The sequence below is a fragment of the Peromyscus maniculatus genome, chromosome 5 (genome assembly GCF_049852395.1).
Source record: "Peromyscus maniculatus bairdii isolate BWxNUB_F1_BW_parent chromosome 5, HU_Pman_BW_mat_3.1, whole genome shotgun sequence".
Taxonomy (NCBI): Eukaryota; Metazoa; Chordata; class Mammalia; order Rodentia; family Cricetidae; genus Peromyscus; species Peromyscus maniculatus.
The window spans coordinates 81306562-81333926 of record NC_134856.1 but is presented as its reverse complement, the minus strand read 5'-3'; the positions used below and the strand labels follow the sequence as shown (position 1 = coordinate 81333926).

Below are 27365 nucleotides of genomic sequence, written 5' to 3'. Positions count from 1 at the left end.
ACAGCACAGTGTCCTGAATGGGAAGCCACCAAAGACATTGGCACTCACATACTGTGGGGCTAATGAAGCCTCGTTCCTACACTCGACGGTGTCCACACTTCACCAGTGGGACCTTCCTGGGGACTGTCGTTTGAAGATTTGAGAGTCTACCTGCATCTTGCTTACTGTGCAGTTTTGGAACAGACACTTTGTCTTCTGGTACCTTGAAGGGAAATGAGACCGTAGCCTGCATTTCACAGAAGGTTCTAGAACAGACTGGAGAAAGTGTGCCATGTCCTGAGTGATGCTTGGAGTCAGCCCTTTATGGAACATTAAACGTGTCACTCGTGTGATTGACAGGTGGCAAGGGCTGTGGCCAGATAACAAGGCAGAAGATGATGGGCCCCGGGAAGCCTCCTTTAGCAAGGCTTCAGTAGACGTTTGAAGACACTGATTAACGATACCTCCTGTCCCCCGTGAGCCAAAGAGCAGGAGCACAGGTGTGCTGAGAGATGGAAGGAGGGAGGGAGACTCAGGGCACATCCATCAGGGAATGGCAGGAGAGCAGGCTTGAACAATCCTCAGTGTCCCAGGGTCACTCCCAGATGTCTCCCCCAAGGCTCAAAATCACTTTTCCAGGCTGAAACTGGAAATCATGAAACCTCCCTGATCCAAAGACACGCTTATTGTCTCACGGCTGTTGGAATCACTGCTCATGTTTATTGGAAAAGCAGAACATAACACATCTTGGTCTCCACATTTCTCTGAGTCCTGGCTCTGCCACCTCTAAGCCTGCCATTCTCTTGGGAGGTAACAAAACCACTCTAATGAAATGTTCCCAGGGAGAATTAACGAGAAGGCTCATCTATGTAGCAAATTATGAACAGCACTGCTAAAGGGGCTGTGGAGGAAAATTGGTCCCCAAATAAAAGTTCCCATCATCCCCAGTGCAGCCAAGGGCGTAATACTCGTACATTTCAAGGTACTTCTCAGAGAGGTGCCTGGACTTCCTAAAAGCAGAAAGGTAGCAGTGTGACGGTAACAGCCATTTTATCAGCCTCATGTGTCTAGAGTGGACTTTGGGAGGTTGACATTGTAGAGCCAAAGGAGTCTTTCTATCGAACAACATGGAAGGGCATTTGGTCTAAAGGGCAGTCAACAGGGGAGATGAAGCAGTCGCACAGCTGACTTCTGAATGCTACAGCTGAGGCATGACCAACCTTGGCAGTGGTAAGGACAGTGAGAGCGCTCTATTGAACTGCCTTGAAGTTTTCTTTCCAAAGAAAACTCTTTGTTAAAGAATTGATTAAACGAAAGTACACTGTTATGCAAATATTTCTATCAGGCTATGCACAGATTTTTTTTTTTTGTGGGGAACCTGGGCAGAGAGCATGTGTGTGTTTCTGGGATAGGGGCTTGGGGTATGTGTAGAAGCTTGGGTTGGAATACCTGGACAAAGCTGTTAATGAATCCCACCAGGCAGGGAGATGTATTTGCAGAGCAGGCAATCTCAGTGTGTTGGGGTCATTGACCTTGAACTCGAAGATGTGGCAGGCTGAGCAAACAGAGTTAAGACTCCACAGAGTCTGAGCTAAACTCCAATTCGGGAACAAGGGTTGAAAACATCTTGAAATGTCCATCAAAAGAGATCCGGGTCAGAAGTACAGCGGGGCTGAGAGTGCAGCCCAGCGGTAGAGACTTGCCAAGCAAGCAGGAGATGCTAGTGCGACTCTCAGCATCGTGAAGCAGGGTGTGTCCACCAAAACAATTACTCTTTAGATTAAAACAGCCTGTGAGTATCATGTCAGCCCTGGGGAGCTGGGGTTGGAAAACTGATATAATTTATCCTTACCAATTACCAGCTGCTCAGCTCCCTGCTCAGTTCCCTTACCTGTGATGAACTCATTAAGCCTTAACATGCTTCGGCTGTGAGGGAAATACTGACTTGACTACGGGTGCCCTGCACACTCGCATGTAGGCGCCCTGCTTCTAAAACCATGGGCAAACGCAGCAGAACATTCCAGAATGTTCTCTAGAACAGCGGCTCTCCAGAACGCCTGCTTGTGCCAGTTCTGGTTGCTGAGACTCACGCTGACTCTCTTCTGAAATTAAAAACAGAGTCCCGTCATATCTTCGTGTATGTTCTTTTCTAGAATGATCTCTCCACAATGAAGAGATTCCCTAGAGGCTGAGGGCCAGACCCGGGATGGGCCAGAACCTGGGGCTCCCACTGCCTCTGATCTTTAAGGTATTTGGGTGGCACCAGGACAGAAAAAGGGCATGCCACACGTAGGGTCTGAAGCCGAGTGGCCAGTAAGGCCAGCACCCGATGGGAAATAAACTAAGACTTGCCGTTTTACCCTGTTAGACGCTACCAAATGTCTAACGGGTATCTCCTATAACGTTTGAAGTAAGTGCATGTTACAGAACCCGCCTTTATCCTCTCCTCCGCTGGGACAGGCAAGGCAGGCCGGCATCCGCCTGCACCTGCTACCCGTGCAGGTAGGGGGCGCGCGCGGGCTCCCGGCCCAGGGCATTGATGTGTTGTTGAACACCTGCGCCCACCAGCTTCTCATTGAGTTTTTGGTTCACCAACTCCAGGTGGCGGCTGTTCTTCCGCGCCTGCCTCAGAGACCTCTTGACCTTCTTCACCCGCTCACGGAGCTGCCTGTTGCGCTTCTCCAGGGTGGCCACCTTCTGCTGCAGCTTCTTGACGTGGTCCTCCTCCTCAAACAGGGCCTTCTGCACCGAGGAGCACATGAGCTGGGGGCAGAAACACCGCAGAGGGAGAGGCAGGTGAGTCTCAGAAGCTACAACACGGGTAGTGGCCTTCACCATGACCTTCTCCCTTCACCCGCGAGTCCCACCTGACCTCAGATACAAAGGGAAGCCTCACTTGGCTCTTCTTTGTAAGATTTTGCATTTAAAATATATTCTAAATATTTGTCACTGGCGGCAGGAAGGAATGAACTTCCTGTAGTGAAGATAAAAGCAGTTTAAAGCCACGGCAGGTTATTATTTTCTACAGACTGGCGGATGGTAGGGAATAGTAAGGATTAGACCTAGGGCCTCAGGCATATAGGCAAGTGTTCTGCCTTCAAGCTGCATCCTCACCCGCCCGCCCCCCCTCCACCCCCTTTTTCACATATTAGACTGAGTCAGGATTTGGGGTAACAGGACTCTACTGGACAATGTGCAGGCCCTGGTGAAGAGCAGTTGGACTCTCTCAAAATAAAAACTGTGTATCCTTTGGCCTAGCAATTCTGAGACTTCATGTCACAGCAATGCACTCACATGTGCAAACTGATAGGTATACAAACATATTCTAGCATTGTTTGTATTTACTTCCTTTTGGGGGTGTTGAGAATTAAACTCAATTGCCTCAGAATATGCTAAATGTGTGCTTGGCCACTGAGCTATAGCCCGTCATTTGCTGTTTAAAAAGAGCTGGGCAGAGTAACGCAAGCCTGTGATCCCCGCATTTGGGAGGCTGAAACAGGAGGGTTATCATCAGTCTGAGGCAAGACGGGGCCTGTACAAGAGACTTTGTCTCCAAAATGTATTCTTTAAAATGTAGAATCAAATAAAAGCTTTTTTAAGGGTTGAAAACCTCTTTAAATGTTTATCAAAAGAGATCTGGTTCAAAAGTATAGTAGGGTTCAGAGTGCAACTTGATGATACTTGACTAGCAAGCGTAAGATACTCAGTCTGGTTCCCAGTGTTATGAAAGAGAACAAAAAGGTAAGTCATTATATGATGGAAAAGCTTTGTATCTTATGTCTTTAAGGGAATAATGTGGCTCCATAGGAACATCGTTGAGGCAAGGTCTAAGCCATGGTGTTAATACAGAAAGCACAGTGCAGAATGATATGGACATTGCGATAATGAGGGCCAGAGGATCTGGTCTCCATGTGTACCTATGCTTACATACGTGTATGCTCTCTCTGGGGTGACAATGGCTATATCCTGGGAGCAGAGGGGTCAGGAGTGTGGAGATGGAGCTTTCTCTTTCTGCGTACTTCTTGAGTCTTGTGCTCTAAGCAGGATTCCACTCTTACAAGGAAACAAGAGGTCTTCTTGCCACCCTGAGCTGTCTGCTCCCCCTGTTCTCCATTGTCATAAGCTGTGCTAGCATACAAAGGTTTGAACATCGCTGTCCTCTGCTTGGAAACAGCCTCCCGTATCTGTGTCTGTGGGTTCCCCCATCAGATTCAAGCAACCATGTATCAAAAATCAAAAAAAAAAAAAAAAAAACAATCCAGAAAGTTCCCAGAATAAAAATTTGCATTTGCCGCATGCTAAGTACTCCCCTGGATCCACACAGATGGGGTATAAGCTTCCCCAGCTGTAGCCTGACACCGTCTCTCAGACCCTTAGTCTCTGACAGCTGTCATGTGAGACGTGTTCCCCTTGCTCCGTTTGTGTGCTTCGTACGGAGACTTCTGTAGGTGCTGCTGGGCTGGAGCACGTACAGACTGTTTATCTGCTGTCATTCTGAAACCAATGGAGTACAGCAACTACCTATACCTGTTGCGTTCGGTATTCTACACACTCCAGATGTGGTCATATGCAAATACTGTGGCCACATGGAAACCACTGTGCCACTTTCCATTATACATAAGGAATTTGAGCATCTGTAGATTTGGGGATCTGAGGAAGGATCTCGGGACCAGTGTCCTTTACATGCTGATGGGGGACTGTGTTCATCTAGCGCCAGCCACCTGCACTGCAGTACATCAGTACAGTTAAATGCAGTCTTACGGCCAACTGCCCTAGTTTCTAACCTTGCCTTTTCTGCCTCTAAATGTTCTCACATCGGGTGGGCAAGCTTCTTGAACTCAGTGTAGTGGACTCTGCATTGCACCAGCCACACTGGCTTTGGGACTGGAAGGCCTATGCCCAGCTTCTTGGAGGGTTACAAGTGGACAGTTCTCAGCTGAGTTTTCTGGAACCTGCCCTGGTTTACCTCCCCTTGACTGGGACATTTGTAGTTAATGACTAGGCATGACCCAGGATTAGGAAATCCAGGGCCCTTCATCCTATCTTGGAACATCTCTGAAGGGACATCTTAGCTTCATAGTGTCCCATGAGCAAGACTAGAGCCCCAGTGAAGTTGGAATTACAGTCAGTTTCACCTTTTGCCTGGCCCTCCATCCCCTCTGGCCCTCATGTGCCTAGGTATGCCTCTAATGCCAGGAGCATTCTCTGAAAATTCTCTCATCTGCTCATCTCCTCTCAGAGTCCCCCTCTCACGAAGCCTGACTGGCCACATACAGTTTCCTCATATGTAACGTAAGATTGACCACAGGGTGGGAAGACATAATGAGTTCTGTCCAGACAGTTCTTAGACTCATGCTTAATACATAGTAAAAGCTCATCGACAGCCAGTAGTGCATGGTCAGAGCCACCCCGTGTACATCTCCAGTCTCACTCAGTTTATGCACCACAGGCTTGATCACAAAGTATGCTGGCTCCTGTTTCTTCCTCCAGCACATTTCTCTCCTCCTCATCTCAGAGTCTGTGCCATTCTCTCACAGCTCTCTCTGGACTTTTTTTTTAAGACAGGTATCGTAAGCTGGCTTCAAATGTACAACGTAGCCCAGGCTAGCCTTGCATTCTTTACCTGCTGCCTCAGTGCCTGGGATTCTGAGCATGTGTCACCATGTCCAGCTGTCTGGCAGCCTCATCAGCCTTCTGTGGGTCCACTTTCATGTTGCTAGCTATACCACACTCTCCTGTGGTTATTTATACATGGGGTGATGGGTTTGAGTGCCCTTGGCAGATCACAAATTCTTCAAGACCTAACCCAACATTGGCCTTTGGCATTCTTGTTGCCTGGCAATTTTGAACATATTTTTTAAAAAAAAGAAATTGAACCAATGTCCAAAAATTACTTGTCATAGTTTGGGGCTCCTGGAATGTCACTGTTTGTTGGAGACCACATATGCCACACTGCCCTCTTCTGGCCAAAATGAGACAGACAGACAGACAGACACACACACACACACAAGATAAAGTGGGTAGAGGAACTCATTATTTCTATCATATATGTGTAAGTAAGATGTATGTATTTTAAAATTCCATATGTTCAAGTAGCTAGAATAAGCACTTTCGATCCACTCTCCTTATATCACAGTCTATGAGTTATGTTAGATTCTTCAAGAACAGAATAAAAGAAGATAAGCAACATATACCAAAACAAGAGACCCAAGTCTTTCCATTTAAATGGAATCCATTAGTATGTGCTTGACTATCACATCAAAAGGAGTTGTAGGAAAGGGGGTATGAACAATCACCATGGACAAAGCTTTTCCCAGGTCACCAACATTCCTGGTAGGCATCCCTCTGACCAAAGGGCAACGAACTCCCTATTCGAATTCCCTATTCTGGAGAATTCAGGGCAAGAAGAGATACATCTCTAGCAAAAATACCATAGCCAGCCACAAATGCCTTGACAATGACCTGAAGAAACCAAGATGAGACCAAGAGGCACCAAGATGTGTCTGGGGTCGTGGTGTATTGTGAAGATAGAAACGGTAAATTCCAAAGCAAGGTTAAATGGGCTCCTTAGTGAGTGCATCACTGTGGTCCTCACAGCTTCTCCTTCCCCTGATAGGAGCAAAGAAAGACATCAAGGGACTCGCAGAACTTGTCTGGTGTCACCGGTTGCAAAGCCATAATCCAAGACTACTATCACACAGGTCTCTCCTCTTCGGCAAAGATGCCATGTGCATCAGAACAGTACCATGAAACAATGAAGCTACTGCCCATAAAACCTAAAGTGGGCCTTCTGGGTTCCGGCTATCACCCCCCCCACACACACACATACACACACACACACAAAGTGGTGCTTTCTTCCCCATTAAGAAGTGAGAACTCCTATGCTTTTCAAACACATGTTTCTTTAAGAAACTCCTGTTTGGGAAATGCTTTCCAAATGAAATCAATCTCTTAAAATCTGCTGGAAAAAAAAAAAAGCCAAGCCATGCCATTTGCTCATTTAGCTAGAGGTATTTTTCAGTAATCTGAGCTGCAGAGGGGAAAGGCTGGCTGGGCTGCAGCAGGTACTGCACATTCTCTTGGAAGAACTAGAAAGAAGGCTCTTAGGAGGAGCCCCGAAGCCACAGATTCCCCGGATCATCCTTGCAGAACCCCTGCACCTCCCCCAGGCTAACCTGGAGAAATGACTCTTTGGATGATGCCTAAGCACCTCCATTTGCCTGCAGCAGAGTTTTATCTGGAAGTTTCCATGTGGCAGAAAGGATGCTTGCTTCGGGCAAATGGGCAAACTGCCATGAGATAGAGACTGCTTTCTTACGTTTATAAGTCAGGCTGAGGTACCCATGCTTCCTTATCTTTTAAGATGTCATTTTCTAAAGCTAAAGAAGCAACGAGCTGATTGTAGATCAAGTTTTTTAAAGATAAGCAAGGGACCAAGCCTGGGCAGATGGTTTAGTTGGCACCTCTCAAGCATGAGGACCTGAGTTCAGCTCCTTAGACCCCAAGTAAAAACCTAGGGGCAAGCACACCTATAACCTTGTCACTGGAGAGCCAGAGATAAGATCATCCCTGAGTCTTGCTAGCCAGCTAGCCCAGTCTAATTGGCAAGCCCCAGGTCCCAAAAAAGGCGTCAGCAAGTAAAGGCACCTGCCACCATAAGCCTGGCAACCTGAGTTCAATCTCCAGGACCCACATGGTAGAAGCAGAGAATTGATCCGGCATGTTGTCCTCTGAGCACTACATGTGCACACGGGTGTGCACACTGTGCACATACACACATTATACAAATGTAAGAAATACAGAAAATACAGTAAGACGGAGAATAACTGAGAAAGGCATCTAATGTTGATCTCTGACTTCCACACACATGTACACATTTGTGTACATGCCTCCCTCACAAAACATGTATACATATATACTCACACACACAGAGGAATAAAAATGTGGAACATTTCAATTATGTGTAATTGCATATAGAGCTAGCCACTGTTGACGTTTTACTGTATGTATTCCTAGGGTCAGGTTTATGGGTCTAGGTAAGCACATACAGATTTTAAACAAAATTGAAATCATGCTGTTATTAGGCTGTCTATTGTAATTTTTCCCCTGGAATTTTATCAGGAGTATTTTGCAGAGATTGGTCTGGATACTTTTTTCATTGAGCACCTCAACAGAAACCCGAGTAGGGAGCATCACAAGGTCCCCAGGAACGAGTCAGGGACCCTTTCTTCTTCCAACTACAGGCTGAGCAGAGCGTGATGCGATTGCTGCTGTTACATCCTTGAGGCCGTGTGACCTTAACATGGTCATTTGGGTCACCAGCCACCATTGACAGGGCAAACACAGGAAGCTCCTTGTCTGTACCTTGGTTAGGTGTCTTCCTGTCTGATTGCCTCTCCCCCAGGAAGCTCAGGTTCTACAAGAAGGTTTCATAGTCAAGATCTTGAGAGGTTAAGGAAATATATTCATGTTACAGTCTAGAAGCACCCATCATTTCCAAAGTTGTTCAGCTTAATTACATTCTTTCTTCTTCCCTCTACTTCCCTCTCTCCCCCAGCTCCCCCTCCTTTCCTCTGTCTTTCCCTCCCTCACCTCTTTCTTTTTTTCTATCCAGACAAAACCACTTGCCATTCTGTGCCTGAGTAGAGCCAGGGGTAGAACGTTTTCTAAGTTACTTGGCAGTGCACCGGTAAGCTTTATGTCTAGCTAAACAAAAATAGCATATTTAAAAATCACTACTTCATGCTAGTGGGCCTAACAAATGTGCCCTGAGAGTTCTTTTCTTCACAGCTGCTTTCAATTTAAATAGCCACCTACAAGGACAAGACAACATGTACTTTCTGAAGTATAAAAAAACAAGAGTGCTGTCCAAAAGTAACAAGACAAATAGCTTGCCTTTTTAACACCTCATTCATATTCTTGGGACTCAAAATGAAAAGGAAGGGGGGGGGGACACAAAATGGAGAGTAGTGGTAATCCAACTATGGCCTATCACAAAATCTGGCCCCACATCAATAAAGTTTTATTAGCACACAGCTACACTTGTATGTTTGCATATTATCAGTGGCATTTGTTGTGCTACAATGACAAAGTTGAGTGGTTGCCACAAAGACCTTATAGTCCACAGGCTTAAGATGTTTACTATCTGACTCCTCATAAGGCAGGTTGCAGGGGACATCTGAAACCTGACCTCAGGAGGGACTCAAGACAAATGGAGGTGAAAATGTGATAGTTAACCACTGGATGGGGTTGGAGGGAAGGTGGTCTACAGCCAAGGCATAAGGGAAGGACAAAGAATAGATGAACATCTGACTCAGCCTGCCAAAGACCCTGTATGCCCACACCTCACCTCACGATCATTTTCATCCTGCTCTGGAACACTGATGCAAGGTATCAGCAGTCTTTGTCAAAAAGGCCATTTCATTCCATCTCAACGGATTGTGGCCAATTTTCAAAGTCCAGATGGAAAAGTAAACTTTATATGACTTTAAACTGTAGAAGGTCTAGAAACAGTAGACAGTAAAGGCCAGGATTGCTTCGCCATGTGTGATCCAGGGGCTCAGCTGCCTCAGCCCAAATGCCCACAGTTCTCTTTGGCCCTTTGGAAATTCATTTGGAAATTTAGCCTTGCTGCAGGGTCATTCAACTCCCTTTAGAAAGAGAGAGATGTGTGTGGAGGCAGGCAGGAAAGTGACATTAATACAGAGTGGTCCCCAAGCTGGGTGAGCCCACAGCTCCTGGGGAAACACCCAAACCTCAGAAGCGGGGGCAGTTCTTATGAGGACTCTCTGGAGGGAGAACCTGAGATGCCAATGGAAGCATTTGACTTGGCAATGAGTCCTTTGCTCTTTTTCTGGTCACCCCCCCCTCCCCGTTTTACTTGGCTGGATTATTTTGTACATCCTCGTGTCAAATCCTATAGAAGTGGAGCATGTTGGAAATGAGAAAAGTGTTTGGGGGAAGATGCTGGATTGCACAAGACTCAGTGTACTAGTTAGCTTCAGCAGGCAACTTGACATATACAGGGTCTTCTGAAGGAGCCTTCCATTGAGGAACTGGCCAGATCATATTGGCTTCTGGCCATGTCTGTGAAGGGTCATCTTGACTGATGATTGATGTGGAAGGGTCCAGCCGGCCGTGTGAGGCACCATCCCTAGGCATCTCTAGGGCTTGCTCTGTATAAGGAAGCTAGCTGAGCGTGAGTGAGCAAGTGAACAAGTGAGCTAGTAAACAGCATCCCTCTATGGTTCCTGCTTGACTTCCTGCCTCGATTTCCCTCAATGGTGGAATGTAATCTGGAAGTATGATCTGAAATAAACCCTTTCCTCCATTACATTGCTTTTGGGCACAGTGCTTATCACAGCAACAGAAATCAAGCCATTCAGGATCATGCTGGGGAAGATAGGGCCTATGGCCGGCCCTGCCATGAGCTGGGCAGCAGGGGTGCCTGGGAATGAAGAGGATGGGGACAGACCCTTGAATGGCCAGGGCTTGAATGCAGAATTGCTAAGAAGAGGAGAGGCTGGGCTGCCATGGGTGAATTCTCTGTCAGAAGAGGCACAGGTCTACTAGCTATGGCAGTTGCAGGGACATTACAGCAGTGTCTTTGCTCATATAAATCCACTCTGAAGTGTTTCCCAAAATGGAGTCCGAAGAATCCTCATGGGGAGGCTGCATGGTCAAATACAGTTCAGATATGACACATGCCACGCCTTCCTCTCTGATACAATAGTTATGCACTATCTGTAGCTTTGTTTTATGACAAGGGTAAGCAACCTTCTACGTGTTACCCAGGGAGATGAGCATATTTTCTCTTGGCTGTGATACATAGAGGACTGGGAAGTCCTGGGTCGTGGAATGCTGCTTCTTACCCCAGCTGCTTTTCTAGACCCAGAAGGGGAAGGAAGTGCTGAAATCACAGTTCTTGGGAAAGAAGGCCACTGGGCTCTTGGTGCTGACCACTTTCCACTGTGAGTGCAGAGAAGGCTGAACTGAGAAGGGGAGGGGCGTGTTTTACATTGTTAATGGCTTTCCAAGAATTCACTCCAAAAATTCAGCATCACAGTAGAAGAGACATGAATTTAGTTGCAGGAAGCCATCTAGATGATGGCCTTGGACACTTGTGGTCTTCTCAGTGACAGTTTGAGAAAGACACCTTCCAACGCTTGTTGCCTCCTGAAGTATCATAATCTACCCTTAGCCAGTCATGCCAGCTAATGCTCCTTTCCGTGGCAACTACAGAGGGTGCTCTGTGCTACAGACTGGCTGATTTGGTGCACCCTTGAGAGGGATAGTGTCATCCATGGCCCTGGAATCTCAGGTTTGTAAAGACCTGACGGTTGATCTGGTGTGTGTGTGTGCATGTGGGTGTGTGCGTGCATGCATGTGTGCTCGCCCTATGCTACCTAGCATTGCATGGGTGAATGGATGTGATGTACCTTCTTTAAGACCACCAGATGACCTTGCGGCTATTGAGGTAAGAGGGTCTTGGTTCATTCCTGCCCTGAACTTTGGTGTACTGACCCTGCATGAATACACAACACTGAACCACCAGTGGACTCTTTAAGCTCCACATCTTGGACCGCTGTTGATGTCCAAAATAATGCTCATGCTCTGACCTCAGTGCAGGAAACGCTCATGGCAGACCTCCCTGATGCCAGAGTGTAGCAACAAGGCTATGGAGGGAGTCAGGCCAGCTACAGACCAAGTGTCTGTGGCACCAGCTCCACTGAGGAGGAGGTCCCCAGGGCAGAACCACTTCTCCTGTTCTGTCCCACTGGTGCCATTGATTGACATCAATGATCTGACACTGGTAGCTAGCATTCAGTCTCCAGCTCTTCCACGGAGAGAGGCAGCAGGTTCTGCTTTTCCTCCTGTGGCTCCTGTATTTGCCTGGCATCCTCCTGGCTGGCTGGAAACCCCAAGAGCTCCTGCCACCCTCCCTACTGGGGAATGTGATGGGAATGTGTGAGCTAAGAGCCTGCTTGTGTTTACTTCTCAGAGAACAGTGACTTTGTCCACATGGCCACATCCAGGGCCAGACTCAGCTGAGACTGTTTATCTGGGAGAATTTATCAACTCAGATGCAAGTTTTTATGCTCCTGAATTAAGACAGGTGGCCCTAGAGCTGAAAGGGGCAAAGAGCTATGTCTGCTTAGGTTGGAAAGGGCAGGGGGTGGAATTTGTAAGACTTAGCTTCAAATGTCACTTGGATGCTTGCTGACTTCCTTAGCATTCTTCCTTTTCCTCTTTCCTCTCCTCCCCTCCCCTTCTGACTTCCCTTTCCTTCCCTCCTCCCCTCCTTCCCCCTCCCTTTCCTCCTACCTCTCTCTAGCATATGCATGCGTTTTGAGGGGTGGGTATTTCCCCATATGTGGGCATATCGACATCAAAGGTCAGTATTGCTCTCCACCTTACACTGGAGACAGGCTCTCTCACTGGACTGAAGCTCAGTGATTCAGCTGAACTGGCTGCCAGCAAATCTCAGAGATCCTCCTGTCTTCAGCTCCCTAGTGCTGGGTGTCTTCATGACTGCTCGACAGTTTACATATGGAGTTAGTACTCAGCCTTCCCTGCCTTTCTTAAATCTGAGACTGTTTGGGGGGGGGGACAGAACTGTGTCTGGAGGCCTCAAGGTCACTACATGTTGATGTGGCTATTGTAACACACTGCCAGATTCAGTCAATAATTTTATATCCCAGAGTGAAATCTCAGTTGATAATTTATTTAGTAAAAATGTGATTGGAAAAGTCACAAATAACAGATGACTGAGAGAGAGTGATAAATACTGCTGCCAATTCAAGGGTTGTCTTTCCTGGCATGTGTTAGAGTCAGTCTTGGTAAATTGGAAAGCTTTAATAACAGGGCAAATTTTCCATGTGGAAAGCATTAGATAAAAGGATTTTATACCCGGTGCACAGCTTTGGACAGATCCTATGATGTGTAAAAAGTGGATATTGTCTGTCAGAGAAAAGTTAAAATGTAAGTAAGTTTTAAAATGCCTTAGTTCACCTTCCTTTACACAAAAATTCCAAGTTATTCTGTGTCCGTCTTTAAGTTGCTGTTGTATCTTCCTTACTGGATAAAAAGATCAATTATCAAAGCATTGGAAACTACTAGAAAACAGGGGGAATAACTAACCTCACCATTCAAAGACACCTTTCATTTCTCTTTTAGTGTGATTTTTTTTAAAAACCTGGTTATAAATCAATTAGTATTTATTTTTTATTTTTTTAAATGATGCAGGGGTATATCTCAGTCATAAATAACTTGTCCAGCATATGAAAAACCCTGGGTATGATCCCCAGCACTGCCAAAAAAATAAACTTTTATTACCAAACAAAACCATAAATATTTATGAATATTTGAAATATGTATATATTATAGAATGGCTATTGAGTTAATTAATATGCACGATCTCACTTAATTTTAGTAATGATACCATAAAACTTTGCAGCAATTTTTTCTTTAAAGATTTCTTCTGGTTGTTTTCAATTATGTGTATATATATATGGGTATGTGACCATGAGTGCAGGTGCCCACGGAAGCTAGAAGCATCAGACTGACTTGGAGCTAGAGTTATGGGTGGTTGTGAGCCACCCAATGTGGGTTCTGGGAACCAAACTCAGATCCTCTGGAAGAGCAGTAGAAGGTCTCACTTTTAACTTCTGATTCCAGTCCCACTTGTAGCAATTTTCAAATATTTAATATACATTTATAACTTATATAACACATATGATATATTGTGATTAGGCACATCATATAATGTTCAATAGAATCACTGAACATATTCTTCCTGTGCAGCTGAAATTTTGTATCCTCTGAGCAAAGATCCCACTTTCCTCACCTTTGGCCGCTGGCACACACCATCCTAGTCTCATCCATGAGATCGCTCTTTTTTATTTTATTTTATTTGCCACAGGGTCTCTCCACATAGCCCTGGCTGTCCTGGGACTTACCACGTAGATCAGACTCACATTGAACTCACAGAGATTCACCCACCTCTGCCTCCCTCCCACGTGCTGGAATTAAAGGCATATGCCACCACATCCAGTAAGATTATTCTTTTTAGATTTTGCTTATAAGTAGGGTCACATGCCTGTTTTATTTCACTTTACATACTGTCCTTGGGCACTTAGCTTGATTTCATAGCTTGGTGATTATAACTAATGGATCAGTGAACATGGAGTACAGATCCTCATGGATACATTTATTCCACATCTTTCACACTCATACCCACTTCATTTCAGATATTTTTCTTTCTTTCCTATTTATTATTTTTTAACCTTGACACAGGTTTTCTATAACCTCAGTATTAATTTATAGCTAATTCTCACTAAGGATACAAGGGCAGTACTTAATCTTCATTATTAACTTGACTGAGTTTAAAATTCTGTAGGAGACACACTTGTGACTTTGTCTGTAAGGGCATGTCCAGAGCCAGAGGGTATTAACTGAGGAAGGAAGATTCCCTGCTTCCTTCCCCTCCCCTGCTACCCGCTAACTGGAATAGCACCAGCCCATGGGATGGAGGCTTAGCCTAAAACAAAGGAGCAAGCCAGGTGAGTGATAGCATCCCTAGTTCTGATTCCTGATCCATCCAGATGTGAGCAAGTGGACTTTCACTCCTGCTCTCCCTAACCACCATGACTTACGCACCATGGTGTACTGTACCCCCAAACTATCAGCCAAAATAAACTTTCCCTCCCTTAACTTGCTTCCTGTTGGGTATTTGGTCATAATAATGAGAAAGTGACTAATAAACTTATCTTTCACCTTCTTTCAAATTATAGACATTCCAGGAGGTACAAGGTAATACAATCATGGTGGCTTTAATTGGCATTTCTCTGATGACTAGTGATGAGGAGGATTTTTTTTTTTTTTTTTTTTTTGAGAATGAGAGAGGTGCCTCAGCTTTTACCAATCTTTCCCTCATTCCCTTGGGATGGAATTTCCATTCCTGTAGAAACGATTACTTGAATTTTGCTAAAGCTTGCCTTGAATCTGCAGGTCATCTCAGGTAGTAGAAACATTTTAATGGTGTCCTTTCTTTTACTATATGAACCTGGGATATCTCTATTTGCCTGTACCATCTTTAATTTCTTTTATCAGTGCTGTAAGTAGTTTTCATAGTAGAGATCTTTACCTCTTTGGTAAATTTATTCCTCAGAATTTTATTATTTCTTGTAGCTTTTGTAAATGGGGTTATTTTTTCAATTTATTTTCAGGTAAGTTGTTGGTGTATAGAGACACTACTGATTTATATAGAGTGACTTCAGGCCCTCCAGCTTCACTGAATTTACTTATTAGTTCAAATGGACTTTTTTTTTTTTTTTTGGTGTCTCCAGGGCTTTGTATATCTGAATGTCATCGCAAACACAGACAATTTAATGATCTCCTTTCCAGTGACTTTTATTTCTTCTTTTGCCTGACTGTTGTAGCTGTGACTTCAGTTCTATGCTGAATAGAAGTGGTGAGAATTATTTTTGTTCAACTTTATTGGTCTCGAAGGAAAAGCTTTGACCATTTCACCAATGAGTATTTGATGTTAGCTGTGGGTATGTTTTACACACACACACACACACACACACACACACACACACACACACACACACACACACGTTTGTATGTAATGTATTGTTGCATGCAAAATAGTAGGTTTCCTTACATTATTTTCAAACACAGTTGTTTTGGCTGACTCTTCCCACCCCCACATAAATACATATGTAAAAATTAGAAGCTATGATCCCCATTTACAAGAGAGAAACATGCCATGTTTGTCTTTCTGAGCCTATGTTAACTCACTGAATATGTTTTCTAGTTCCATCCATTTTTTCTGCAAATTGCATAGTTTCATTTTTCTTTATAATTAAATAAAATTTCATTGTATCTATATACAACATTTTCATTCTCCATTTGTTGATGGACATCTAGGCTGATTCCATTTCTTTGCTATAGTATGTGACCTTTTTTGTGTTGGGGTATGTTCTTTCTTTGCCTGATTTGTTGAAAATTTTCATCATGAAAAGATATTGATCTTGTCAAATTCCTTTCAGTACCTGCTGAGATGACCACATGAGTTTTGCCTTTCACTGTTTTAACGTGCTACATCTTGTTTATGGATTTTTATATAATACCTGGTGTGCTGGACATAGCTGGGACCCAAGTCCACGGAGGTGGATCCTCTAATCATGGAGACTGTCATGGAGCCTGAGTCTTCAGGGATAGACTTGGAGCTTGAATCCACAGGAATCAACCAGTGGGGCCTGCCAGAACGTCTGGTACTTGAATCTATGAAGTGGGCTTGGACTGTGGGTATACTGCATCCACATCCATAAAGATTGGCTTGGCACCTACAGCCTAAGGCCTTAAGGGAAGGCCTAGCGGTGGGACATTCTAGTGTGTGAGTCACTTCCTGACTGCTGTAGCAGAACACCTGACAGAACCGCCAGGGGAGGAAGGCTTTATTTGGCTCACAGTTTCGAGAACACAGTCCATCGTGGCAGGACTATCTTGTGACGGGAGTGACAGGGGGTTGGGGGTGGCCGGTGTAGCACCAGAGCAGCCAGGAGATGAGTCCGGCCTTTAACTCTTGAGATGTGTTGCACAGCCTCCTGAAACACCACCAGCAGCTGGGGACCAAGCATTCAAACACACACCTGTGGGAGACATTTCACATTCGAATCAGCACAACTTGGATGAGCCGAGGTACGGTGGACGTGGCAGTAGGCCCCCCTTCCCAGTGTTTTCAAGTGTCACACTGCACTAGGGCAGGCCTGAAGCCTGGGGCTGTGTGGGCTGAACCTCAGGTCTGATGTGAAACTTGAGGGAGGGTCCCAAGGACTGGCAAACCTGGAGGCTGAATTTGCAGGTGATAGCTACTGGTAACACAACAGTGGTCCTGGGCCTGGCAATAAGACATTTCCCTGCAGCCTTGAATTGCCTCCTTCTTTAGGATTTTCATGTTCCTACTAAGGCCTGATTGGACCTACTTTGTCCTGTGTAGCTATGGGGTCATCCTGCCAACACCATGTGGCTTTTATTAGTTATATAATATAACATGTGATAGGAATTTCCGAAAGTTTTTTGGCAAAAAAACTTTAAATACAGAAGGATTCTATAAAGATCTTAAAATATAATATGAAACTTATATGGTTCCACACATATTTTGAATGATATGGTTCCACACATATTTTGAATGTATGAAAAAACCCACAGACTAATATTTGACTAGTACAAACTTCTGCTCGGGAATTTAATTTACAGTATATGCAACCTCCACTCAGTCCCCCTGATCATAATGTTTTCCTAAATATACTTTTGATTCAGTCTTCCTCTTAACACCAGTTGGGGACTAAAGGCATGGCATTTTATGTTCCATTGTGGATTTAACCTATTGATGTTGTAGTTTTACTCTTCTCATTATCTTTATAGAAAATATGCACAGATGTTTATAAAAGTGATAGTCAAGGATGAGCCCTGCAAAAGGGAAAACTTTAATGTAAAAACTTGAATTCTCATCATAGATAAATCATATGCACCAGGCTGCATAATACCTTGTTCAGTTTGAAAGATGAAGGAGAAAATCGCTCCATGTGTCTTACCAAGTGAAAAAAAAAAGCCCTTATCAACCTTCAGAATCATTCATGCGATATGCCGTTCATAAAAGTAAAATACATATGTAACTATATTGGGGTGAGTGGGTGTGGATGTCCAGAGAGATGTAGTAAGTTCTTTCCTTTCAACATGGCTCTCTCAGTGGAGGGAACCCGGACCGCAGGAGGAACTCTTGGTCTCGGAGCTAACAATGCTGTGATTTCACTTGTAAAGTTTACATGGTATGTTCACACCAGCATCACTCGTGTAAGTAGAAATGAGTGTTACTTTCCGAGTTGCGGTCTTGTGAGGGGTGCTGTCTCTTGCATTACACTTCTGTTGCATTCACCCACATGCCTTAGTGCCTCTGGGTTCCTTAAGCATGTGCACAGGCAAGACTTGCCTCTCCTGCATTGTGCCAGTGCACACGCATGAGACAGCGTTCAGCCCAGAGGGACAGGCACTGTGACTAAGTCCCACCCAGCAGGGATAACAAACTTTGCAGTTTGCCATTTTTTTGTTAGAAAAGCCATGCTCAAGTAAGAGAGGAGGCTGGACCAGAAATGGACAGTGACTGAGTGCCTGGTCATGAGTGAGGTCCAGGTTTCCTAACCACAAGTCACAAGTTCTAGCCAGCAGGTTAGGATGAGTCCAGAACAGTATGTCTTATCAAGTGATAAAGGATCATTCTGCTAAGCAAGCTGAGACTTCGGGACATCAAATGCACACAGTTCAAAGCCAGCTGGAGAAGTAGGAGGATGTATTAATAGTTATTGAGAACTGGCAAGATGAATTGGTGCTTAAGAGGGCATCCTGCTCTTGTGAAGGATCCAGGTTCAATTCCTAGCAGCACATTGAGCAGCTCACAACTACTTGTAACTCCAGCTCCAGGGTTTCTGACCACCTCTTCTAGATCCCTTAGCCACTTACACACACACACACACACACACACACACACACACACACACACACATTATCTTTAAAAACAAACAAGCAAACAAAGTTACTGGACTGGGACAGGAAGCTACCCAGACTTGGGGCTTTCTCTTCACAACCTTCTAATGCCAGAGATGTAATTTAATGAACATAAACTATGCCCCGGGCACTGTGCAAAGAGTTTGGGTAATATTTTTTTATTAAATTTTGACATCAAACCACACCACAGTTTGGGCTATGTTTCCTTCTTTTATGGGTTAGACAGATACAGCTCTGAGAGCTTCTGGCACTTACAGAGTGGGGTCCTGGGATGCGAGAGGGGCCTTGAACTCAGACCATCTGTCGTAGAAAGGCTGTGTCCTCACGCTTGTCAACTCCACAGTAGGCTGACTATCTGCGAATACTCAGGATAATAAATACAATTTCATTTATAGACCAGGGGCGGGGGGAGGGGCAGCCGTGGTGACCTCAGCACTCCCTGGCTCTCAGCAATGCACAAACATTCTCCTTGGGAACCAACTCCCCTTCCAACTGCTCTCAAGAAAAACACTCGGAAACTACACATTGTGATCTTGGCCGGGGACGCAGTGGTTTTACTCTCCCAACATAAAAAAACTTAAGACCATCATTCCAGATGACTGACTTCTCATCTCTGTGTATAATCCCACTTGCAAGCAGTCTGGGCATTCAGTTTAAAATGAATTAAGGAAGCAACTTCAGTGTGGAAGGATGTCAGTCGAGCTTTTAAAAACTCAGAGTTAATGAACATCAAATTCCACTGCGGTCTGACTGAGGGTGACCTTTTGACTCCAAAATGTGTATGTCCTCTGGGCTGGGGCTGCCTCTGTGTTGTGTTCCTGCCCCCAAGGTTGCCTGAGCATGACTGCAGGAAGGGTCCAGCCCCAGACTCCTCTGAACTTGAACCAGTAAGCCCTACCCACAGCCGGGCTCCACTGACTGATGGAAAAGCCCGAGTTTATCCTTTTGTTGTTACTATTGTTGGTTGTTTTTATCATGAGAAAGCATCCATAACAGAAAGTTTATCTTCTTAAGCTCATAGTGTTAAATACATCCATCCTGCTTGTATAACTGACCTCTGGCACTCTCTTCACCTTGCAAACCTTCACTGATTTTTATGTGGTAAAATAAGCAGGCCAGAAAGTGGACTGCCTTAACCATGCTTAAGTGGACAATTAAATGCCATTCGGGACACTGTGCTGTCTGTCACACAGCCATAGTTGCCATCCACCTCCCAGACCTTTGTTTTTACTTCCCGGGTATTGACACACTGCTCTAACGACTCCTGGCGCCTGCTCAGCTTCTCCTTTCTTACAAACTGCCTTTTTCCTCCCGACTTGCTTTCTTATAAAAGTGCTGGGCTGTCCGGTGGAGTTCAGTTTGGCCTCTGTCCATGGAGCAAGCATAGGGCTCCCAAGCTGCCTCAGTTCCCCCGGCCTCCTTTGAGACTTGGGTGAGATCTTCCTCCCCAGCAGGATCATGAGCTACCCACCCATGCTAGCTAGCAAGCCTCTTCCTACCTCTGATTTCTTAGTGCCAGGACCCCATGCCAGGGTTAGAACTCCCTTTGTACCCTTCTTAGCAGCTGTGTGTCCTTGGGCAGCTGACTTCCTACGGCCTATTCTGCTAGCCACAGAATGGAGTCACCAATGAGCGTTAGTGCGACTGCAAAAACCAAATAATTTGTGGACTGCAGAGAGGGTTCAGTGGGTTAGCATTCGCCTCACAAGCATGCGGACTCTTGTTCTGACCCCCAGAACCCATGCAAAAAGCCAGGCGAGTTAGGAGGCAAGACAGAGGGACCTCTGGAGTTCACAGGCCAGTTAGCAAAGTTCAGGCCAATGAGAGACCCTGTTATGGCAGAAGACACCTGAGAACCCCTACTGGACATTGTTCTGTGACTTCCACATTTACCCATACCCACATGTATACACACAAATGAACACACGCGCGCGCACACACACACACACACACACACACACACACACACACACACACACACACCACGCGCACATATACACGTAGGCACACAATGGTTGTGTCCTGACCTGAGGCCCTCCCTGCCAGGTCCTTATCTTCTCAGTTCCTTTTCTCGCCAGCGCCCTCTCCTACCCTTCCCCAGCCCCTGTAAGCATTGCCTTCGGTGGGAAACCGGAATGTTTAAGTTATCCCAGGATGTGGTACGAAGCTGGAGCCAGGCTCGCTGCTGTCTGAATCCTAATGAGCTTTGGTGTCTACCCTCTTCCCTGTGGCTGGATCTGGCAGAAAGTGCTGACTTCGCTGTCGTGTCTCGTAGTTTGGAATGTGCAGAAGATGCTTCCCCAAATGCCAGTTTACGGGATGGAAAGCAGCCTGGGGCCTTCGGAACTTGGGAAAACAGTCTCTTGCTCAAAGATTTGCCAAGTAAGTCAGTTTACAAACTTACAACAACAGCCTTTTCCCTCTCCACTTGTGTGTGATTAAAAAAAAAAAAAAAAAAAAAAAAAAAAGGACAACCCCTTGATGGATTTGAAGAATAAGTCCCTCATTTTCAAAAGCTGGTGGTCAGGGAGGGAAGCAGGCCATCTGTATGCTCTGAAAGCCTCACAACACAGGAAAGCAGCTGGGTAGACAAAACCAAGCTGGGATAACCTTCTCCAGACTCCCCATGGGCTTACTGTCTGTAAGTTTAACATTCCGGAAGGGAAAAGTGTCTCCATGACACTCCCTGCTTGGGAACACATGCCAATATCCTCACATGACGTCATGTCTCTGTCAGATGTCCTCAAAGGGAACGGAAGATGTCCCCCACTTTGCTCTGTCACTTCTGGGTCATCACTTTGTCCCAAGCACCTAAGTTACAGCCAGACTGAACTGTTGTCACATTCCAGTACATCTGCCTCTTTATTCAGATGCTTCTCCCTAGCATGTCTTCCTCACTCCCATTAGCCAAGTGATCCCCTCTCTAAGGCCAGCACAATGCCACCTTCATATAGCCGTTCCTAGATCTCTTGATGGCATGTGACACACCACCTCTAGCCTCCGCTACCCCACTCCATGGTACATAGACCCTCCTTTCTTGAATCTATCCAGCAGGAGGAAAATGAAAACCACCTGTGTTATATTTTGCTTTAGGCCGCATATGGGGTTCCCTTTGGGATGTGCACTGTGGCCATTGACATCTTGTTTTCACCTCCACATACCACCAACAGTTCTGTGAAGGCAGCAACCATGAGTGATGGCCATCATTAGCACCTTACCTCTATGTCTGAAGCTTTCTGGGTACTCAATGAATTTAGTTTGTGCTTTACAAGCCAACGGTGCTATTCCAAGCATACAGACTTTGGATGGACATCACCACCCCTGCTCTATCCCCACGAAAGTTGACGAAGATAATTCAGTTCAGTAATCCTCCAACCTCTGCTCTGTGCAGTGGATGCACTTGGCAGTAATTCCAGGAGGAAAAGAATTAGTGAACCATCAGGGTGAACATTTATACACTCAGTTTTACACACTGAAAGACATGGTTTGGGTGCTTAGAATCACCATGGCCTCTATTTATTCGTTAAGCACTAGTATCATTAGCATAAACTATATATGCAACCTTCTAGTTGAAGCCCTGACATGTTAAAGTTTTGAATCTCCTGGAAAGTTGTAAAGATAAAGAATGGGACATTTCACATTCCCAAGCCTGTCTTTACCCTGCCACATGGCATGGTTTAAGACCCACAGTGCATGGTGCTGGTATGAATGCCATTTACTGCTTTTGAGGAGCGATGAACTTGCTATATTCTTCTGTTAGGTTCTGGGAAACGCTATGCCCCTGCAGTGAAGGAAAAATCCTAGAAAGCTGTGACGTGAAAACTCACTGCCAGAACAGAATTTATAACTGTGTTGCTACGGCAACCAATCTGTCACTTTTCACTTACCCTAAGAATATCAGAACACTGGTGATTCTGAGAATAGCCAAAGTGGAGGAACCAGGTGCAGACTCCACAAGGGGCCTGGGTTTACACTGTTTGTCAGCTCCTAGCCACTGCCTGTCTGTGAAGCTCCAAATCTCCAACTTCTCCTTCTGGGAGCATGGGCTTTCATACAATAGCACCTACACCACAGCTTCTGCTGGGCAAGAATGTGTAGTCAGTGCTCCAGAATATGCGGTCATTACAAGTCTAAGAGCTATGGGGATGGTGAAGACTTTGAGAGACCAACATGAGCGCAGCTGGAATTTTTCAGTGATGACTTGTAGTGCTTCAGTGGTGAGCATCCCTTGGGTCATAAAGGTGAAGTTAGTCTAAAGTTCTAGAAATATCTTTGTGCTGAGGATAGGGACCGCAGTTGCTATTCATGGGTAAACACAGCTTTGTAAGGCAGAGGGATTCTAAGTGAAGCACAAGGTACCGGGAGAATCCAGGTGGAGACAGAAAGCCTGGGTATTTTAGGGAGGAATGTGAAGCAAAGAACCTTAAAAAATAAGGTTCTAGCCAATAAGTCTCTGATTTTCTTGTATTTAGCAATTCTAGTCAAAACCACACAAGGGCTGGGAAGCTAGCTCAGCTGGTAAAATGCATGTCCTACAAGCATGTGGGCCTGAGTTTGCATCCCTAACCCTCCTGTGGAAAGCTGGGCATGGCAGCACAATTGCTGGTAATCCCAGCACTGGGGAGGCGGAGACAAGAGGATCTCCAGGGGCTCACTGAGCAGCTGGAGTAGCTGAAATGGGGAGCCGCTGGCCCCAGTGAAGGACCATGACTCAAAAAGTAAGGTTAATCACTGGCTTCTACATACACATGAACCCACATGCTTGCACAGATGTGTGACTACACGAAAATAAAAACAAAACATAGTGAAGATCTCATTTTCCCCTTTTCCAGACTTGTGGTCCATTATTAAGAGCAATTTCAAACTCAGAACCTTGGATTTCATTCAACCTTGTGGGAATTAGCATGATAAACAGAACAGTCACCATACCCAAACAATACCTATCGTGTGAAATGGGTATTGTATGATTTTTAGAAGCTACCACAACTGGCAAACCAAACTAGTGGGAGCTCATGAACGTTGGATCAATGGCTTTGGAGCCTGCATGGGACTGGACTAGGCCCTCTGCATGGCGAGACAACTGTGTAGTTTGATCTTTTGGAGGGGGCCCAATGGCGGTAGAATCAGAATCCATCCCTGGTGCATGAGGGGGCATTTTGGAGCCCACTACCTATGATGGGACACCTTGTGCAGCCTTGAGGTGGGGGCGGGTTTGGACTTGCCTCTACTGGATCTGCCTCCCCATGGGAGCCCTTGCCTTCTTGGAGGGAGGCTTGGGGGTAGGAAGAGGGGGATCTTTGATTAGTGTGTAAAATTAATGAAAATTTTTTCTTTAAAAAAAAGATTTTTAGAAGCAAAGAATCCACAAGGTTCTATTGCTCATATCAGCAGATATGAGATTTTTCTCAGTCCTGTTTTCTACTTTGACCAAGAAAATTAGTCTCTCATTTGTTTGTTTGCTTAGTGTGTGTGCATGTACCCATGGTGCACATGTGGAGATCAAAATATAGTTTCCAGAACTGGTTCTGTCTTTCTAACCACATGGGTCCCAGGAATACACTCAGATGGGCACCAAGTGCCCTTACCCATTGAGCTTTCTTGCTGGCCCAGGTGGACTCTTTACAAAAATCTTGCAAGTTAGTAAAATGAACTTCTTATAGCCACCACTGTGTATCTTCAAGAACTCTCAGCAGTTTGCCTTTCTTGCTTTGTCTAACAACTAGCTTATTTTTTTTTTGCTATGGTATTTCCAAGGAAATCCCAGCTATCATCTGTAAATACTTTATTATGCATCTCTAGGTAATGCATTTTTAAGACATAACCACCATACTGCTATCACATTCAAATTAATAATCACTCGATATTAGCTAATACCCAAACAGTTGTTCCACAGATGTTTTAATACAGTTACCCTTTGGAATCCCTTGGTTCTGAACCAGTCCCCTATAGATGCCTAAGTCTGCAGATGTTCAAATCCCTTATGTAAAATGTTGGAGTATTTGCATATAACCTATGTACATCCTCATGTGTCCAGTCATCTCTACATCACTTATGATACAATGGCAAACATAAGTGCTATGTAAATAGTGGTGGTGTTTAGGGAATCACAAACATAATCAAAAGAGCCTGCCCATGTTCGGTCCAGACTGGGTATTATATTTCTGACCTGTGAGGGATGAATCTGCAGATATGTAGCCCTGTCGTCATGGTGTGGGTCCTGCACATGGTTTATTGAAATCATGACTGAAGCCATGCCGTGGCTTGCACTCATACCTCAGCTCCCAAGTCTCCTTCTTCCTTTCTTAAAAATTCAACTGACTGCTTAAGAGAAACTGGGGCTTTCCTGCTACAAGATGACAAAAAAAGAGAGCCTGTTTTTGACTCAGAACGGATCTCTCCACAAACGATTATAACCTGCACACAAGTAAAGAACAATAACTTGGAAGCTTAGGAGTGGATTCTCTAATACACACACTTTGTTTCAAAAATACTCCAGAGGGATTCAAAATCACTTTGAAGGGATTGCATCTCATTTTCTAATGAATACATGGAACCTGTTCGGGCCAACTTGAACCACACAGAACCCATGGGGCCTGTTAGAATTATCTGGAGCAGAAACTTTTTTCTTTTTCAATTTCAAGTGAAATTTAATCTACATTTCAAAAGCACTAAAAAGACATGTAGGTTTTATCCATCTCAGACTGCAGAGCCCAATCCACAAAATCTAACTAAAACGGAGAAGGGACTTCAGAGCCCCTCCCTAGGTCTCTGAGAGATGAACATTGCCAAGTCATAAGCAACTCATCCAACTTTCTTCTAACCTGGAGGCATGTTGGGGCATATGGGAGATGTTAAGGAATGCAGGTGTGTGCATGCAGGGCTTCGGTGTGTTGAGACACAGCCAGGTAGATGGCATAGCAACATTGTCCAAACAAAAGTAAATGTAGACGTGCTGCGTGTTTTGAGAAGGTACTTGTGACAGCTGTGGCCGAGGACTCGGGAGGCTAGTCAGATGGCAGCACACGGAACTCTTGATAAGAAACACAAACTCTGATCTCTCAGAGCTTAGAAAGCCAAAGCTGTAGAAAGGGAAAGTCCACACGGGCCCGGGCCCAGGAGAGATCACCATAGAGAGGGTGAAACAAGCGAAGCAAGCATGTGGTGCTTTTTATTAGTAGCTTTCTATTAAGTCCTTCCCAGCCCCCTTCCTGAATTGTAGCTCTTGACATCTTGAGGTGTACCTCAGAGTGTGGTCCTAGTTTGCTTTCTGTTGCTGTGAGAAACACCACACCTGAAAGCAGTCTGGGGTAGCAAGGTTTATTTGGCTTACAGGTTACAGTCCAGCATTGAAGGAAGTCAGGGCAGGAACCCGGAGACAGGAATTGAAGCCGAGACTGGTGAGGGATGCTGCTTACTGGCTTGTTCTCAGGCTCATGTTCAGCTGCCTTCTTAAAGAGGCCAGGTCCACCTTCCTAGGGATAGTACCATCTAAAGTAGGTTTGGCATCAATCAACGATGAAGAAAATGCCCCCCCCCAGACGTGCCCCAGGCCAGTCTGATGGTCCTCTTTCCAGGTGTTCTAGTTTGACAACCAAGATTAGCTATCACGTGAACTGAAGGAGTGAACATGAACCAGTTCATCACTAGTGAGCCATCCTGTCCCTTGACAGGGCTGCATTCAGCGATTAAAGCCATGATCTCAGGAACCCCCTTTCTATGACTTTCCGTAGAGAGGACTATTCAGCATCTAAGTTGTCACCTGTACCCAGGTGCCAGCCTCACGGAGACCTTGCAACGATAGGGTTTTGCAGAGGCCTCCGTTGAAGTAAGATGTGAAGTGCCCAGGCCTTCTGTTCTCATTATACCATCCCTCAGCAACTGTGAAGTGCTGGAGGGGGTCACTTTGCCAAGACGATCTTGTCCCATGAAAGACACACAGTCTTCCAGAACCCACAGTGATGGGACAATAGATTTCCATCCCATGACCACCACTGTGAAAGGGGACTTCCAGGGGAGTATAGCTCTGCCAGTCCCTGGAGGAGAAGATCGAAGCCCATTGGGACCGTCTGGCAGAAAGACGATTCTGAAGGGCAATGGCAGATTTGGCTTTCTGCTGAATTTTACTTTCGTCCCTGACATGTTAGCACCTGTGCTCTGACAGCCTGCCTCTGGCTTTTCCTTAAGGTCAAAACGACCTTAAAGAGGCGAGGACTGCTGTCTCTGAGGAGCTGTGGGGATTCTGTAACACTCGCGGTGAAGCCCAGGTCCTGGCATTGATGGATGGCAACACTCTTTGGGGAACAGAGTGTTTCTGCCCCCTCTCTGCATAGATTTTCTTTTACTCTCAGTCATATGTTATTGATCTCCAGAGTGGCTCCCTAGAGCCAGTTTTTTATGCCTTCTCCAGTGGTCCATCAGGGTCCAAGTTGACTTAAGGTTAAGTCCTTATAAAATAACCTGACACTATTGGGTCCCGAGGAATCCTTAACTTCTTGGTCATGCTCCTTATATTTATATGCAGTGATGTCAGTCTAACAGAATGAGAATATTATATGTGGAAATGTAAAGGGCAGGCCTTTAAACTTGTAAAATGCTGTGAAAGTAAACGAAGGGGCTGTGCGGTAAAGAACACTTGCTGCTCTTACAAAGGACCCAGCTGCAGTTCCCAGTTCCCACATGGCAGCTCACAGCCACCAGCAACTACACCTTCAGGGTATCTGACACCCTATTCCGCCTTCCTCAGGCATACCCTCACAGACACTCCTACATACACATGAATAAAATTAAATTAGAGCGGGGCGGTGGTGGCGCACGCC

General features: G+C 45.3%; 1 protein-coding gene across 1 annotated transcript in view; it reads right to left on the bottom strand.

The window, feature by feature from the left end:
- Positions 1-679: 679 nt before the first annotated feature.
- The window catches only part of Ccdc3 (coiled-coil domain containing 3), a 90448-nt gene continuing 63762 nt past the window's right edge, over positions 680-27365 (bottom strand). The window contains exon 3 of the mRNA XM_006974658.4: positions 680-2742. Coding sequence (XP_006974720.1) covers positions 2470-2742 — 273 coding nt within the window. The 3' untranslated portion in view covers positions 680-2469. The remainder of the gene's footprint in view (positions 2743-27365) is intronic.